General features: G+C 40.9%; 1 protein-coding gene across 3 annotated transcripts in view; it reads right to left on the bottom strand.

Moving 5' to 3' along the window:
* Positions 1-287: 287 nt before the first annotated feature.
* The window catches only part of LOC111146909 (cell division cycle 16), a 30,540-nt gene continuing 13,874 nt past the window's right edge, over positions 288-16,953 (bottom strand). For 2 of the 3 annotated variants that reach the window (XM_022502660.1, XM_022502662.1), the window contains 6 exons: positions 11,711-11,863; positions 10,116-10,179; positions 7,578-7,639; positions 6,097-6,232; positions 4,109-4,199; positions 288-773 (listed from right to left, as the gene is read on the bottom strand). In XM_022502660.1, coding sequence (XP_022358368.1) covers positions 514-773; positions 4,109-4,199; positions 6,097-6,232; positions 7,578-7,639; positions 10,116-10,179; positions 11,711-11,863 — 766 coding nt within the window. In that variant the 3' untranslated portion in view covers positions 288-513. The remainder of the gene's footprint in view (positions 774-4,108; positions 4,200-6,096; positions 6,233-7,577; positions 7,640-10,115; positions 10,180-11,710; positions 11,864-16,953) is intronic. The other variant, XM_022502661.1, reaches the window with a different exon arrangement.

The raw sequence follows: 16,953 nt of genomic DNA, 5'->3' as shown, positions 1-16,953 counted from the left end.
AGCGGAGAGGAGCCCAAGTGCAGTGTGGCTCCTAAACAGGGTGCTGGGGCAGCATGAGGACATTAATGGAAAAACGGTGAAATCCCAGTAACGCCTGGAGTTACGTTACTTGTAGCGTACCGGCGTGCACTTCTTTATGACAAGGTTCCTTGGTCACTTAAGATGTGAATGGGGAGAAACCCGGTGAGGGGTCTGTGGGAGCTCTCTCTGCTACCTCTGCAGCTTTTTTTCATAAACCTAAAATTAGTCCAAAAGAAAAGCTGATTGAAAAAGGGGGAAAAAAGACATAATATGCAATTTACCTCTTTATTTCTCTACACAGAACTGTTTTGTAGGATCAGAAACCATATGCTGCAAAGGTGTCTGGTGTGGTCTCTTCCGGCAGGTCTCCATTCCTAAATGGAGAGGGGAGTCGGTATTCGTGCCAAGAAATGGGGAATTCTGAAGACGGTACAAGGATGTAAGGAAACCCTGACCTCCCGCAGGAGGACGGGAGCTGAGAACTGTCTGCAATCACGCGCTGTGGTCTGACATAGAGGTCTCCAGCATCATGTCACTTTCATTCATTTCAATTTCGAAAGTTTCTTCCAATGAAGGTCTGGGATCTGGAGTTTTCCTTGAGGTTTCTAGTGGTGCAAGCCCTGTTTCTTCTGTAGTCTGTTTCTCTACTTCAAATTCCCTGAAATCCCACGGAGGTGAAATAATGTTTTTTAGTGTCTTCATTGTATGCACATCAAAGTCATAACATTTTAACTTGTCTTTAATGTCTGCTCCTAGAAGGAAACAACACAAGGAGAATAAAATAAACTCTGTCATTTATCTGTCATTTCCATGGTTACACAGCACTACCTCCATCATTTAGTCATCTACTTTTAAGAGGATGAATATAGCTCAGAAGAAAAAATATGCCAATCACTCTCCTCTTCTTTTTCCCTTAATTATCAAGGGGGGTTGCTGGGGAGACTTAGAAGCACATGTGGTTTCAGCTCTCAGTGGCTCAGCAATGCCTGTCCCTAAAGCCCTCACACAGGAGTGGAGCCAGCCAGCAGGCACCTGCCCTCGCCTGCTACGAACCAAGAACCGCTGGCCGGCATTCTGGCACAACTACAGTCGCAAGCCTTAGGCACACAGGAACCACAGTGAAAGGAAATACACTCTCCGTACATCAAAATCTTAAGACTAATGGACAGGAGCCTTCCAACAGAGAAGGTCAACGAGAGTCAATCATTTCTGACATAAACAATATAATCTTACACAGTTCAAACTAACAGCTTTCAATAATAGGTGTTTCGACAGATGACGACATGCAAATCTTCTAAAAATAAAAATAGTGCAGCATGGTGATTAATCATACTGCATTGTGTGTTTGAAAGTTGTTAAGAGAAACTTTAGAAGTTCTCAACAAAAGAAAAAATTTTCTAACTATGCATGGTGAAGCACGCTAACCAGACTTTAGGTGATCATTTGACAGTATATACAAATACTGAACCATTATGTCGTACACCTGAAACTAATATGCAACATGACAATTTCATCTGAATTAAAAAAAATAAAAATAGTACATGATGACTGATACACTCGGGAATGTCCTCTTCAAGACCATTAGCTTCAAGAGAACAGGCAAAATGTCTGTCTCACTCAATACTCTACCTCCAGACTCTCCCTAGCTTTATGGGAATTTTACATTTAGCCTCACAATCCTCCTTGAAAAAAAGAACCTGAGGCTCAGACTTGCTCAAAGCCACATGGCTGAGCAGCAGAGCCGCGATTTTAACCCAGGGTCTTTAGGATGCTTTAAGCTTAGGGTGTTCAAGCTTTATGCTTTAGCTTTAAGGAAGTGAGTTATAAAATACACACTAAAAAGTGTGCATTACTGGGCTAATCTTCATATATACATATACCCACATAACCACCACCAGCCCGAAAGAGAACACACTTCCAGCTCCCAGAAAACCACCCCGTGCCCTTTCCAGTGAACAACCTTCCCTTCCCAAGTCAGAAGTAATCACTGCTCAAATTTTTCTATCACCACTGATTAGTTTTGCTTATTACTAATCTTCACATAAATGGAATTAATCAGTGTATATTCTTTTTGTCAAAATGAGATTCACCTATGTTACAGGATGACTTAATAGTCCTTTCAAGTGTGTAGTACTCTACTGCATGAGCTCGCCCCAATTTCTTTCTCCATTCTCCTATGCATGGCCATTCAGTTATTTCCAGTTTGTGTAATTCCGAACGTAGCTGCTGGAAAGAATCCTCTGTGTGAGCACTGGCCTCCTGAGGCCCTTGAACACTGGGAACACACCTGGGAGCAGTATTCCTACACCCTAAGAGCAACATGGTAGGTCACCACCCTAACACCCCAAAGAATCACACCTCTTTAGCCCCCACTCAAGATGACATGCACTGAGTCCTGAAACTTGTGCTGAACAGAATGTGATCGAAGTGATTTGTGACACTTCCAGCTTTCAAGGTCTTGAGACTTTAATTCTCTTCCTTAGAACCTGAGACCTCCATGCTATGAAGAAGCTTGAGATAAGAGACCCATAAGCAACCTAGCTGTGTCAGCTAAGGTCCCCATCTATGCATGAGGCCGTCTTAGACTTGTCAGTCTGTCAAGTGTCTGCTGACCACAGCTGCATTAGTGAATGAGACCAGCAAATGGGCCACCAATCAACCTAGAGAACTCTGAGAAATAATGCGGCCTAGTGGTTGGAGCAGTCTGTCAGACAGCAACAGATAACGGACTGAACAGGCCCGTTTAACCATAGCAGACACGCTCAACGGTGTTCCAAAGTACAGTACACCAACAGGCAGCAATACACCAGAGTACCGGCTACTCCGTATCACCACCGACGCTAGGCACTACTAGTGTTCTCCACCTGCAGCCAGTTTGGCAGGTGCGCAGTGACATCTCAGTGTGGTTTTAGTCTCACTTCCACGATGCGTAATGATACTGAGCACACCCATTTGCAACATCAGTGGATCTCCTCTTTGCTGAAGCTCCTGTTCAAGTATTTTGCCCGCTATAGGCTTACCGTTTTTTTTTCCTTTTCAAATTTTTATTTAAATTCTAGTAAATATATAGTGCAACATGGACCCATTTTTAACTGAACTTTTTCTTAATGATTTATAGATTTTTTGTATTCCAGACAAGTTCTTTGACCAGTTTACAAGTTGTAACTTCTCCTGGTCTATGACTTGCCTTTTCTTACTCTGTTAACAGTGTTTTTGATGAACAGAAGTTCTTCATTTTATTGAAGCCTAATTTAATTAACTTAGTCCTTTTCTCCTCTCATGGTTTTATGTCTCAGTCTCAAGGTTTAACCTCACTATATCCTCGTTACCTTAAAAAGTTTGTAACTAACTGGGGCACCTGGGTGGCTCAGTGGGTTAAAGCCTCTGCCTTCAGCTCAGGTCATGATCTCAGAGTCCTGGGATCGAGCCCCACATTGGGCTCTCTGCTGAGCAGGGAGCCTGCTTCCCTCTCTCTCTCTCTCTCTGCCTGCCTCTCTGCCTACTTGTGATCTCTACCTGTCAAATAAATAAATAAATAAAATCTTTAAAAAAAAAAAAAAGTTTGTAACTAACTAAGTGCTCAAATACAGCATTTCCATCCAGATTTATCTTAAGACTTGCTTATTATTACAAAAAAATTATTTAAAGAATTACAGAGCACTGTAATGTGAATGTAAGCCAACTTAATATCCCACTGAAATATAAAAGTTAATATGCTATTAATAGGCTTAAACCCCATTTTATAAAGAATTAAGGCCAGAGATTTTCATTTATTAGGAATTAGAAATTATTAGAAACTAAAAGTCTTTAAGACTTTTTCCATCAATTAAATTGATTCTCCTGTATCGCAGCACTTTACACACACTCTATAGGAGTATTTTGCATTTACCAAGTGCTCAATTTTAAAATGCATGAATACTTAGTAAGTCCTTAATTCCCACAGCACTGTTTCAACAAAATAAATGGGAGTTTCTTGATATCGTTAAATGGTTAGAAAGGTAACTTAGAACCTTATAGGAGATTTACAGAGATACACAACAATCCAAAGAATAGAATACAATGTCAGCCAAAGTAATTATAATCTTACCAATGTAAGCTTCAGAATCACCAATGTACATCTCAATGCAATGACCAAGCATTGTGACAGAAAATGTATCATCTCGCCTAAGACCAAGGGCCTGTCAGAAAAGATTCAGCATGGTTATTAGAAGAAAATGTATTTCCTTCTCTTTCTTTTAAAAATATTCCTGCAGGACTCAATTCAAAACACTCCAGGGAATCAGGAGGAGTGGGGAAGGGGGGGCTACAAGAATAGCCATGAATTGATGTCTGCTGAAGTTGGGTGATGGCCACGTGGAGGGTCATTACACCATTCTGCTTTATGTTTGAAATCCCACTTGTCCAAAAAGATTTTCAAAACCATATCTCCACATAGAGACTTCTAAGCCTTCTGTATTAATTATATAAGAGAGGCAAATTATCCCATCTTCACACACATTTGAAAGATCACACAAACCAGAAAAGTTGCTAGCTAGTCCACGCTTCTCAGTAGCTCAGTATTCTGGTTATCATAGTGGCACTTACAGGACTTGATCTCACCTGAAAATTTTAACCAATCCTCTGTGTTTTCTCCTATTTTATCTTTCTCTCCAGATACCATGATTTCATTGATTCTAAGACCCATATATTTTTTTCAAATTGTAACCTTTCTGAACTTGGGATGTCTTAAACAACCAACAACTGGTGGTTTCTTAATACTGCTGTCAGCTGCCCACAGCCATAATGAGTGTCCTGAGACGTGGCAGTGAGTGGCTGGACCCGGCAGCCATGGAGACAGAGACTAGACCACAAACCACGTGACGCTCTCACATCAGGAGCTGCCGTTGTTGCTGACACTCCGGGCAGCCTAAGATCTGCAGAGCTGATGTCTTTGTTTGGGAGAAACCTAGTCAAGAGCGGAGTCTACGTACCGGCCCCGAGAGCAGACACATTGACTACCTGGTACACAAGTGATTTAAAGAACCAAACTCTGATAGAGTACCTTAAATATCTATTCCACTTACATTTTCTTTTTTATGCAGATAACTAGAGTGATCCCCGATGAAAATCTGTATGTCCCAGTATGGCCAAAAAGAGCACTTTTTCCAAGTACCAAAAATCAGGGAGATAAGAAAAAATCATGTAGGGGCACCTGGGTGGCTCAGTGGGTTAAGCCTCTGCCTTCGGCTCAGGTCATGATCCCAGGGTCCTGGGATAGAGCCCTGCATCAGGCTCTCTGCTCAGCGGGGAGCCTCTCCCCCTCTGCCTGCTTGTGATCTCTGTCTGTCAAATAAATAAAATCTTAAAAAGAAAAAGAAAAAAGAAAAAGAATCATGTAAAGTTTCAAGGTTTATTTGTGTCTGTGTTGAGTGTGTGTGTGCGTGTGTGGTCCACTTGCTTATTAATGGTGTCTTAGATTTGGCAAAATACGGCATATGGATTTAGGAGAAATTCTTTCCTTATATGAACACAGATTGCTTTGTTCACTGACCAAAGTGATCTAAGGGCACTAATTACAAGTCCTAAATAGAGAGACTGGAACTTCTTTTTTCCTGTTTAAACAGGGCCAATAAATATCACAGATACATGTATGTCTCATTGTACATTTAGGACAAGTCTCATATTTATCTCTCATTTGATGAGACTGCAAAATGCACACATGCTTTTCTCTGCAAAGGAAAGAAGAAAGCACAAGGTCACCTGAAGAATTTTAAAATGGCAAAATAAACATTACCCAGAAAAACAAACAAATACCCCAACACTGCCTAGAAAAGATCTTGGGCGCCTGGGTGGCTCAGTGGGTTAAGCATCTGCCTTCGGCTCAGGTCATGATCTCAGGATCCTGGGATCAAGCCCCACGTCGGGCTCTCTGCTTGGCAGGGAGCCTGCTTCCCCCTCTCTCTCTGCCTGCCTCTCTGCCTACTTGTGATCTGTCTCTGTCAAAGAAATAAATAAAATCTTAAAAAAAAAAAAAAAAGATCTTAAAAAAAAAAAAGATCTTTTTTTAAAAAAGTGGTAAATGTTAACTAGACGTACCGTGTGGAAATAGTCAACAGCATTTTCAAAGTTGCCCATCAGACTGTGGATATACCCAATGGCAGAATAGGTGGACGCATTCTGGGGAATTAACACCAGTGCCTGACGGTGGTAATCCAAGGCCTCGGCGTATTTTCTGTGAGAAGATGAGAGAGGGAGTTGGGAGTGGGAAGAACAGGAAGAAAGAGAGAAACAATTCGTAGGTACAGTGAAAGCACTCACTTGCTAGGTCTAAGATGAGCACTCATCCATATAAAAACATCAGAAACACTTTGGGAAATCAGAATAACAGCTCTGGCTGGTAACGGCTCTTCAGATCTACCATCTACCTGGACACCTCCCTGAAATAGACCTTCCTGCTCCGCCAGCCAGCTGAGGGCACTCCCACAGGGACCCAAGGCTGGAGCTGGAGCCCCACGACACTGCAAGGTCTCCTCTACGGCAAGACAAACCCCCCACACCACTGCTGGTTAAAAGAACCAAAGGTCCACAGAGGTTACTTGGGACAGATTTCCCAAAGCTCTCTGGAATACCTGCCCTGTACATTTTTTTTTTAATTTTTTAATTTATTTTCAGCGTAACAGTATTCATTGTTTTTGTACCACACCCAGTGCTCTATGCAATCCGTGCCCTCTCCAATACCCACCACCTGGTTCCCCCACCTTCCCACCCGCTGCCCCTTCAAACCCCTCAGGTTGTTTTTCAGAGTCCACAGTCTCTCATGGTTCATCTCCCCTTCCAATTTCCCTCAACTCCCTTCTCCTCTCCATCTCCCCATGTCCTCCGTGTTATTTGTTATGCCCACAAGTAAGTGAAACCGTATGATGACTGACTCTCTCTGTACATCTTTTGTGAAGAAAAGGTTCACTACAGTTCGGGAAGTGCTGCAGCTCACAATGAACAGTAAAGACCCCAAGAGACCCTGAAACAGAAAACCCTGTTGTATTTTGAGTAGCCTGGAGTTTCCCAAATTTATTTAACCAAAAAATCTATTCTTCAAGGGCTGCTGTTTAGCACACCATAAAACTCGTACCTACAGAAAAAGAGTGAGTTAGACTATGGACATGGTTTTAACTAAACCCTACTATCCTAATTCTTCCAAATTAATTTTGAATACCAATTTTTTTAATCTAAGAAAATAAAAGTGTAATTCTTTAAACTTCTAGAATTATACCACCAGAATATAAAAATAAAGAAGTAATAAAAACCACTAGAGATAATTATTTTGATGCTTGCTATATCTGAACAGCAAAGGACCCAGTTGGAAGATCTCAAAATGAAAGTACGGAAAAGAGCACTTGGCTGGCCCAGTCGGTGAAGCGTGCAAATCCCGACCTGGGGGTCATAGTTTGAGCCCCACACTGGGTGTAGGGATTATTAAAAATAAAAAAATCTTTTAAAAAAGGATGGAGAAGGCTACACAAAATTAAGTAAACTTTCAGTCACAAAGAATATTTTTTAAAATGTCCTACTTTACTTACTTAAGCTTCCTGCAGACGTGCCCCAAGTTGTTCAACAAAGGTTCCCATTTGTCAACCGTAACCTGAAACACAGCAGCATCAAACCCATGACTCAGGAATGCCACCTTTCAGATGGACCCATTCAGCCACACCATCACATGCGCCCACGAAGGCTGCCCTTTCTCCCGGTGCCTACACAGCATGAAGGAGGTATTTGTTGGATTCACCCATCTTTCTTTCCTATTAGGAGAGACTTCCTGAGGACACTGTTATTATTAACACAACTTTGTTAATGAGCCACACCATAAAGAAGTTCAACTTCTGTATCTCCAGCCCAGAGCTTTCCATCTGCCTACTAAATATTCTACTTAGAATGCTCACAAGCACTGCAAATCCAATATACCGCCCACTAAACTCTGATCCTGCCATCCCAGCTCCCCAGCCTCAGGCCCTTCTGAGCGCCTGCCTCTCATGCCTGGTACCCTCATCATCCCTAACCCCTAGGAACCACCAAAGACTCGCTCATCAGCTGCCTCACTGTAACACCAACCCCCATGTAACAAGTCTTGTCTGGGCCCCACCACCTCAGGATAAGGTACAAGGCCCTTAATGATCAACACTTAACCCTCTTGACACATTTCTTGATGTAAATCCTGTGAACTTAAATCCTATGAACTTAAAATCTGTAAATTTTAAATCTGTAAATAAAATTTTAAATCTGTAAATAAAATAAAATAAAATGTAAATAAAATAAAATAAATCTGTAAATAAAAAAGCTGTAATCAATTTGCTCCAAGTCGGCACACGCCGTTCTCTAACCTTCTATAACCTTTTCCTCACTTGTGTCTGGCTGACATCTGTGCCTGCATTAGGACGGAGGAGTAAGAGGCCGTACCCAAGAGGCGTTCTTGGCCCACCCTCAAGTCTGGGTTAACTGCCCCTGGTGGGTTCCATTATTTGCTCAATCACAGCTGTTTTTGTGCACTGTTTAATTACTGCCAATTTAATCTACAATCCCCAACAGGTCTAAGGGTAGGAACTAGCATGCCAGTTTGCTATTGGCTCCCAACACCTGGCTCAGAGCTTAGCACACTGTGGACACACGATCAGTCTGAGCTAACCAGACAACAGACCAAGCCACACTCTCCAGCTCCCGAGCCTCGCTCCAGAAGCCAGAGCCCATGGGAACAAAAAAACACCCTTCATGATTCTTAGGCACCACTGCTCCCCTAAGGCTATTTTGACATTTGCTACAGTTAACAACTAAAGTCAAACAGTATTTCCCCATCTTCATTTCACTTTTTAATGGGCATTTTATCAATTTCAGAGTATTGTCCATTTGTACTTAAACCCATTACTATAAATTTCTATAAGACTCCACAGTGCCCTCAGATCATCAAAAAATAGTTTCAACTCTCAGTGTCGTTTGTAATAGTGTGTCTTAAAGTTTTCTGTGCCTGAGAATCATCTTGGGATCTTGCTAAGACCGCAGACTATGATTCAGTGCATCTAGGACTGTGCACTTCTAGTCAGCTTCCAGGTGATGCTAAGGCAGCTGGTCTCGTTAGAGCAGCAAAGCTCTAAGCTATTCAACTCTGAAAACTGGCAAGGTGACATGTGGCAACCCCATATGAACAAAAACACACTCATTATATATATACTTGTATCAACATACAGAAATAATAGTGTTTTTAAGTTCCTAGGACAAATAAAAGACCAAAAGAGATAAAGCTGTGTGTATGGGGACAAGTGGACTGCCCCTTGGCAGGGATCCAGAGGGAGCTGGGTCTGTCAGTAGAGGAAGCAACAGCCAGGGAAGATGTGGCTACAAACAAGGCTGCCCCAAAAGGAACAAGGTAAAAATGGGAAGTGGCAATCAGAAAGGAATAAAACAAAATAGAGGTAAATGAGAAGAATCAAGAACCAGAAGAGTAGCAATATGCAAATCCCTTACCTACAGAAGTTGACAGTATCTAAAATTGTTAATTTTAAAATAATACCCAGGTTTATACATCCAAGCTAGCTGGGAAGTTAATTCATGAGCACACATCTTTCACATGGTAAAACCTAGTTAAATATCTCAAACGCTGAGAGATCTAAGTATATTTTAAGTACAAGGGAAGAAAGAGCCATGATAGGTCTGACTAAAGTGATGTCCGGCCTTACTCCTACAGCAGTGGGCACTGTCTGTCTACACATTAGTCAACGAGGGGGCACTTCAGTTCCAGAGAAGGGTATCGTATGTTACAGGATACAGTGCCCACCAGTGTCCACGATCACAACACTCCCCATATCAAATAATCAACAAATATATTCTAATTACTCCCACATATCAAAACTACAGTCTCTTAGGAAGCAAACAATTGACACTTACCCTCTCAATTAGAAACAGACCCAATTTATACCATGTAGCAAAATAAATGCCTGATATCTAAACATTAACAAGCCATTTGCCAGGATAAGTATTGGCCCATTGTCTTAGGCAAGACACATTGTCCTTATTATTGTCCTCATTCAACAGCAAACACACTTAAGAGTTACAGATATTACACAGAATACCTCATTTCCAATTGCTTTAATTTTTTCCAAAGCATCAAGAAACCATTTTTCTGCTGTTTTCCATCTAAAATAGAGGGGAAAAGTTTGCAGATTATTCAAAATTTGCAAGCATAAACATAGTAAGAAAAATGAGGTAAACTTCTGTAAATAGTTTATTAAAATTCAAATTCAAACCAAATACTTGATTAATTTTATGGCATTAACATCACAGGTCATCAGATTTTAGAAGATACAGTTAATTCTCTTTATTCTTGGTACTTATATTCCATTAAGTCACAGTGAACACTTTTAGCAAATACTAAACTATGGCTCCTAGCAGATTATAGGGTCAGGTTCCTACAAACCTGTGGTCAACTACTGAACACATATCCCGTTTCCCATGTGCTTCTGTTGACTGATACCTTATTTAACATATGTGCTGATCCACTGACACTGAACACAGCCAGCAACAAAACTCATCTGTAGCCCTGTTGTGTGTAGGGTCACAAACAGCACATCAGTACCAGGCTTGGGATCATTTTAAACAGTTACACCATCAAGAGAAAGCACAAAAATGGGACAGATGTGACACAAAATAGACTGCAAAAAAACAAAATGCTCGGGTGCCTGGGTGGCTCAGTGGGTTAAAGGCTCTGCCTTCGGCTCAGGTCATGATCCCAGAGTCCTGGGATTGAGCCCCGCATCGGGCCCTCCTCCTCTCTCCCTGCCTGCTTCTCTGCTTACTTGTGATCTCTGTCTGTCAAACAAATAAATAAAATCTTAAAAAAAAAAACAAAAACAAAAAAAACGCTCATTTACAGTATGAGAGCACTAATAGGAGTGAGAGAACGTCACCTCTGTGTCGTCTGGGAATGTGCATCTGTCTGCAAACAGGAAAGTGCTGACTGTGGCTTACAAAACCAATGGATTGTATATTAAATCATCACTGTATATTATTTTAAAACAGCTCCAAACTTGCTTTCATATATACTAGATCATCCAATTTTTAGAAGATACACACACACACCATAAAAAACACTACAGTAGTACTGATTCACTGTTTTTAAATTAATGTATAATTTAGTGCAAAGGACTACAAATATTTTTCTCTTTACAGTATGACACTGAATTATTCTACAAATATCCAAGGATACAGTAATGTCTCAAGTGACCAGAAAACTCAGACTGAGCCATTCTAATTAGTTTACTTTTTGGTTTAACCGGCAACTAAATGAACAACAACAGTTTTGTTTCACAATTGTGGGAAATCTTCCTCAAATGTACGACTCCAGCTCCTAATCAAAAAGGAGAAGAAGAAGGGCTCCATGATGCCTCCAAGCCACCCTATGGGATGCGGTCACTTCACCATGGGCAACAACTGTCCAGTTTTGGAACTATGAGCCTGTGCAGCCTGTGTCCAAAGGGACCAAACTGTTAGCAAATTTAAAGAAATCCAAGATAACACTTTGTATTTTCTTCTTTTTTTTCAAACTATCTGCCTCCATCTCCTAAAATGGTACGTATTTAAAAACAAAAATCTAATAAATAGTGACTGAGGTTTTACTTCATTTACAGAAAAAAAAAAAAGGAAGGATTTTGGGCCTCTCAGTACTTACTCTCCATTCTGAAATGCAACCACTCCAACCTCATGCATAACAAATGGGTCTTCTGGTGCAATGCTTAGCGCTTGGCCAAAGAATCTTTCAGCCAATTTTGAGTTATTGGTCAATCCATATTCTAATCCGATGTACAGCATTGGCAAATGACACCTAAAAATAATGGAAAATTTCACATATTCAACACCTAAAACTTTATAATTCGGCAGAAATTAACTTACCAACTTTAAATCCTGTCTGCAAAATAACTTAATCACAGCCGAAAAACAAGGTGCTTACTTTTTTCCTAACACTTCATTTACTGATATTTAATCAAGGTCTAACAGGTTTTTACTGCTTAGCTACTACTTCTACAATCTATCGGCAACCTATTCATCTTTTTCATCATTCTACAGTAAAAGCAAAAAAAAATAAAAAACCCTCTGAAGCAGAAGGGCATGTGTGTGCTTCCTGTTTTCTTCCATGATGCTAAGGTCAGACCCTTAGCCCGGACTGTCTTCCCTCCTCTCCTCTTCTGATTCAGTACCAGGTGTCCTTCGGGACGTATTCAAGTTCCACTCCTCTTTGTTAAATGCTTCTGCCTTTCTAACCTAAATGGCTCTTCCTTGTGTGGATTCCTATTATCTCAATTCCTATCAGTTCTATGCCAGGGAGTTCAGAAGTATGTCGTGTATACCCCATTTTCACATCCTCTGCAACAGTTCTAGGCACAGACTAAGTACTAATCACTTAACTGAATCTCCATCTTCTGTCAGACCAGTAATTACATTAAAAGAAACAGAACATTTCCTTGAAGATGGGTCTAAGAAAGTCTATAAATAGTAACCAACTGGTTGGTATGTTCTTCGGTTTTAATCAAGAATCATGACTCAGATAAAGACTCTATCACCTACAGAACAGTCATGAAGAACTTTTTGGTTTTTTTTTTAATTTCTTTTCAGCGTAACAGAATTCATTTGTTTATGCACCACACCCAGTGCTCCATGCAATACGTGCCCTCCAAAATACCCAGCACCTGGTTCCCCCAACCGCCCCCCCACCCCCCCCCCGCCCCTTCAAAACCCTCAGATTGTTTTTCAGAGTCCACAGTCTCTCATGGTTCATCTCCCCTTCCAATTTCCCTCAACTCCCTTCTTTTTATTATTATTATTTTTTTTTAAGAGAGCTCACAAGGAGGCAGAGAGGCAGGCAGAGAGAGACAAAGGGAAGCAGGCTCCCTGGATCCCAGGAGCCTGAGATCATGACCTGAGCTGAAGGCAGAGGCTTATGAGCCACTCAGGCGCCCCATGAACTCTTTAAAAGGATTTACCTGGAGAAAGTACTTCCAAAATGGCCAAGTAAGGACCTCTAAACCTCTCCTCCATTAAAGAAACAAGAACATTGCCTAATTATCAAAATAAACTTTTTCAAAACTTTGGAAGTTACAACAATCTGAGGGGTGTTTGTTCTAGAAAAATAGTTGACGTGTACAAAAGACACACAGAACAATTAGCAATCTGAGGGTCAGAGGTGAGGGGGCAAATCAGTCAATAGAAACTGTCTGAGACAAAGACCAGATGTTGGATGTAGTAGACAAACATTTTAAATAACCTATTTTAAATATGAAAATAGAAATAAAGAGAAAATCTCTGGTTGAAAAATAAAATAAAATAAATCACTAGAAGGGCTTGACAGCAGTTTGAAAAGGCTGAAAAACCAGTGAACATGAAAACAGATCAACTGAAGATTACCCAATCTAAGGAACAGAGAGCTAAAATGATGAAGAAAAACGAACAGAGCTTCAGAGACCTGGGGGATGCCGCCAAGCACACCAAAATATGCACGATGATGCATCTGCCCCAGAAAGCAAAAGGAGACAGTAAGGAGCAGAAAGAATATTTGAAACCAAAGAATATTTGGGCCAAAAACACCTCAAAGACAAAAAAAAAAAAAACCCTCCAAGTAGGCTACTCAGAGGTCCACACCTAGACAAATCATAGACTACTGAAAAGGTGACCCTCCCATCTTTAAAGCAGTGAGAATCCTCAACTAACAGCACACAAGAGAGGCCCAGTAAGAGTAACATCTGACTTCTAATCAAATATGTGGAGGCCAAGAAGGCAGATGGACAGTGTTTAAAGTGCTGAAAGAAACAGAGCACCAACCAAGATTTTATACCCAATAAAACGATCCTTGAAAATGAAGGCAAAATCAAGAATTTATCAGGGCAGGGGCGCCTGGGTGGCTCAGTGGGTTAAGGCCTCTGCCTTCGGCTCAGGTCATGGTCCCAGGGTCCTGGGATGGAGCCCCACATGGGGCTCTCTGCTCAGCAGGGAGCCTGCTTCCTCCTCTCTCTCTGCCTGCTTGTGATCTCTCTGTCAAATAAATAAATAAAATCTTATTAAAAAAAAAAAAAGGATTTATCAGGGCAGCAGAAAGCTGAGAAATCTTGGTGCAGATTCAAGAAATACCAAAGGGAACCCCCCCAGGCTGAAATGAAAAGGACACTACACAGTAACTCAAATACCACATTAAAAAAAAAAGAAAAAAAAAAGCTTAGTAAAAGTAACCACATAGACAAACATAAGATAATATAAAATGTATTTTTGTTTGCAACTCCTTTCTTCTAATTTAATAGATAACTGAATACAACAATTATAAATTTGTGTTGAGGGACTCACAATGTTTAAGATATAATGTCTATGGTCATAGCACAAAGGAGAAAGGAGGTAGGAGGGAACAGAGCTGCACAGGGGTCAGTTTTTACATACTACTGGAAGGAAGTTGCTATGGTAGAATAAGAAATACATTCGTCTTCTCCCTTGTTCTTGATACAGAGCACCTAAAACCCTCACAATTTCCTGAGTGATGGGAATCTCTTTTGTTATTCATGACTCCTTTTGATCATATCTGTGTATGCTAATGAAGGTGACTCCCGGTATGGCTCTGCCTTGTGATGGGACCAGTCACAAAAGGACCAAGTGATGAGAGGGTTGCAACTTTTGTTCCTCACCACTAACCTCCCAGGAAGGGAAGCACTGGCGACTGAGCCCCATAAAAACTTTAGAACAATAAGCCTCAGACCTTCTGGGTTGGCAAGAACAAAGCAGAGCTGGGAGGGTGGCATGCCTGGAAAGGGACAGACGGCTGTAGGCTCACCTGCCCACACACTGCCCTGTGCATCTCTTCCATCTGGCTATTCCTTAATGTATCCTTTATAATAAGCCAGAAAATGTAAGTAAGATGTCTTCCAGAGTTTGGTGGGTCATTCTAGCAAATCATCAAATCTCAGGAGAGGGTCATGGGAAGCTCTGATTCATAGCCAGTCAGAAGTAAAAGTGGCCTAGGACTTACCACTGGCATCTGAAGGGGGGGGGGCAGTCTTGTGGCACTGCGAGTTCACCCTGTGAAAGGTCTCCACAAAAGTCTGGGTAATATCAGAACTGAACTGACTTTTAGGGACCCAGCTGGTGTCCAGAGAATCAGAGAATTGGTTGTTGGTGTTGTAAACCCCTTTGTTGGTATTAATCCAAACTAGACTGTTTTAAAATGGTAACTGTAATCTCCAAAGTAACAGCTAAAAACAAAACAAAACAATAAGAACAAAAAACCACAACTCAAAGAACATAGTATAAGGAAAAGCCAAGGAATTAAAATGTTTGTTATAAAATATCTAATACAAAAGGCAGTAACAAGGAAGAACAAAAAAGATACAATATAAAACAGAGCAAAATGGCCAATTTAAATTCTAGCTTCTCAGTAATTATCTAACACATAACTGGATAAAATTCCATCAAAAGGCAAGACATTGGCAGAATGGATAATAAAACCACAAACCAACTACATGTTGTCTAGAAAAGACATACTTGAGATTCAAAGACACAAAGTTGAAAGTAAAAGAATGGAAAAAGACCACGCAAACAGTAACAAAGAACTGGTGAGATTATACTAATATCAGACTAATCAGTCTTATGACAAAATCTGTTACAGAGACAAAGAGGACCTTCTATACTAATAAAAGGTTCAATCCATCAAGAACCAAAAAAATGGAGACCCAAAATACATGTAGCAAAAACAGCCAGAATTGGAGGGGAAAAGAGACAATTCATAAAGTAATAGTTGGGAGGCTTCAATACCCCACCTGCCTTAATGGACAGAATGATGGGCAGAAGACAAACAAGAAAACAGAAGACAAGAACCACACTATCACCCAACCAGACCCAAGGGATTACAACGACAACACGGTACCCAAAAAGAGCAGAATTCTTAAGTGTACCCGGAACATTCTCTACAACACACCATGTTAGGTCATAAAACAAGCCTGAATAAATTTGAAAGGACTATGTTCTCCAACCACCATGGAATCAAACTAGAAAGACTAACAGAAGGAAATTTGGGAAATTCACATATATATGTGTGGAAATTAAACAACATACTTTTACACACCCAGTGGCTCAAAGAAAAAATCATAAAGGAAACCTTAAAATATTTACACAATTTCAAACATTTATCCAAACACAGGGCAAGTTAAAAGAATGCAAAGTTGTTCTGAGGGGGAAGAACAGAAAAGAAAAATGCTTACTTTGATGAGCTGATTTGAAATTTTAATTGGATAAAGTCTGTTAGATTGGGAAACGCTGTCGTTGGTTTTGATTCTTAGGCAGGAATTAACTAACAACTAACAGTAACTGAGTTTGTGAACACGGGGTAGGGGGCGGGGAGGGAAACTACCCTGGCCTGTGCTGATAAGAAACCACCCACAGTAAATTACGGAGACTTTTTCCCCTGCCAATTCACCAGATTGATAGATTAGGGGTTAGTAGACACGGAAACCAAGCTTCAGCAAAGCACTGGACGCGGTTTCACACATCCCGGTGGATAAACTGGAGAACCCTGGAGTGGGTATCAAGGACCATTTAGGTAAATCAATAACGGGATGAACAATTTTAACCTGGAGGGTTTTTTGTTTGTTTTTTTTTTTAAGATTTTGTTTATTTGAGGTGGTGGGGGGGGGCAGAGGAAAAGGGAGGAGCAGACTCCCCAGTGAGCAGGGAGCCTCAATGTGGGGCTCAATCCTGTAACCCTGAGATCATGACCTGAGCCAAAGGCAGACACTTAACTGACTGAGCCACCCAGGTGCCTCTGGAGGACTGTTTCTAACATGTTGACATTAGAACTGAATTTATATGCCCCCTGCCTTGACCAAATTCATGTTAAACCCTACCCCAATGTGACTACATTTGAAGAAGGCCTGTGAGGAAATA

Source organism: Enhydra lutris, unplaced genomic scaffold (genome assembly GCF_002288905.1).
Source record: "Enhydra lutris kenyoni isolate GAN:26980312 unplaced genomic scaffold, ASM228890v2 scaffoldscaffold15, whole genome shotgun sequence".
Lineage (NCBI taxonomy): Eukaryota > Metazoa > Chordata > Mammalia > Carnivora > Mustelidae > Enhydra > Enhydra lutris.
Note: the sequence above shows the minus strand (reverse complement) of the source record. Positions and strands in the feature narration are given on the sequence as shown.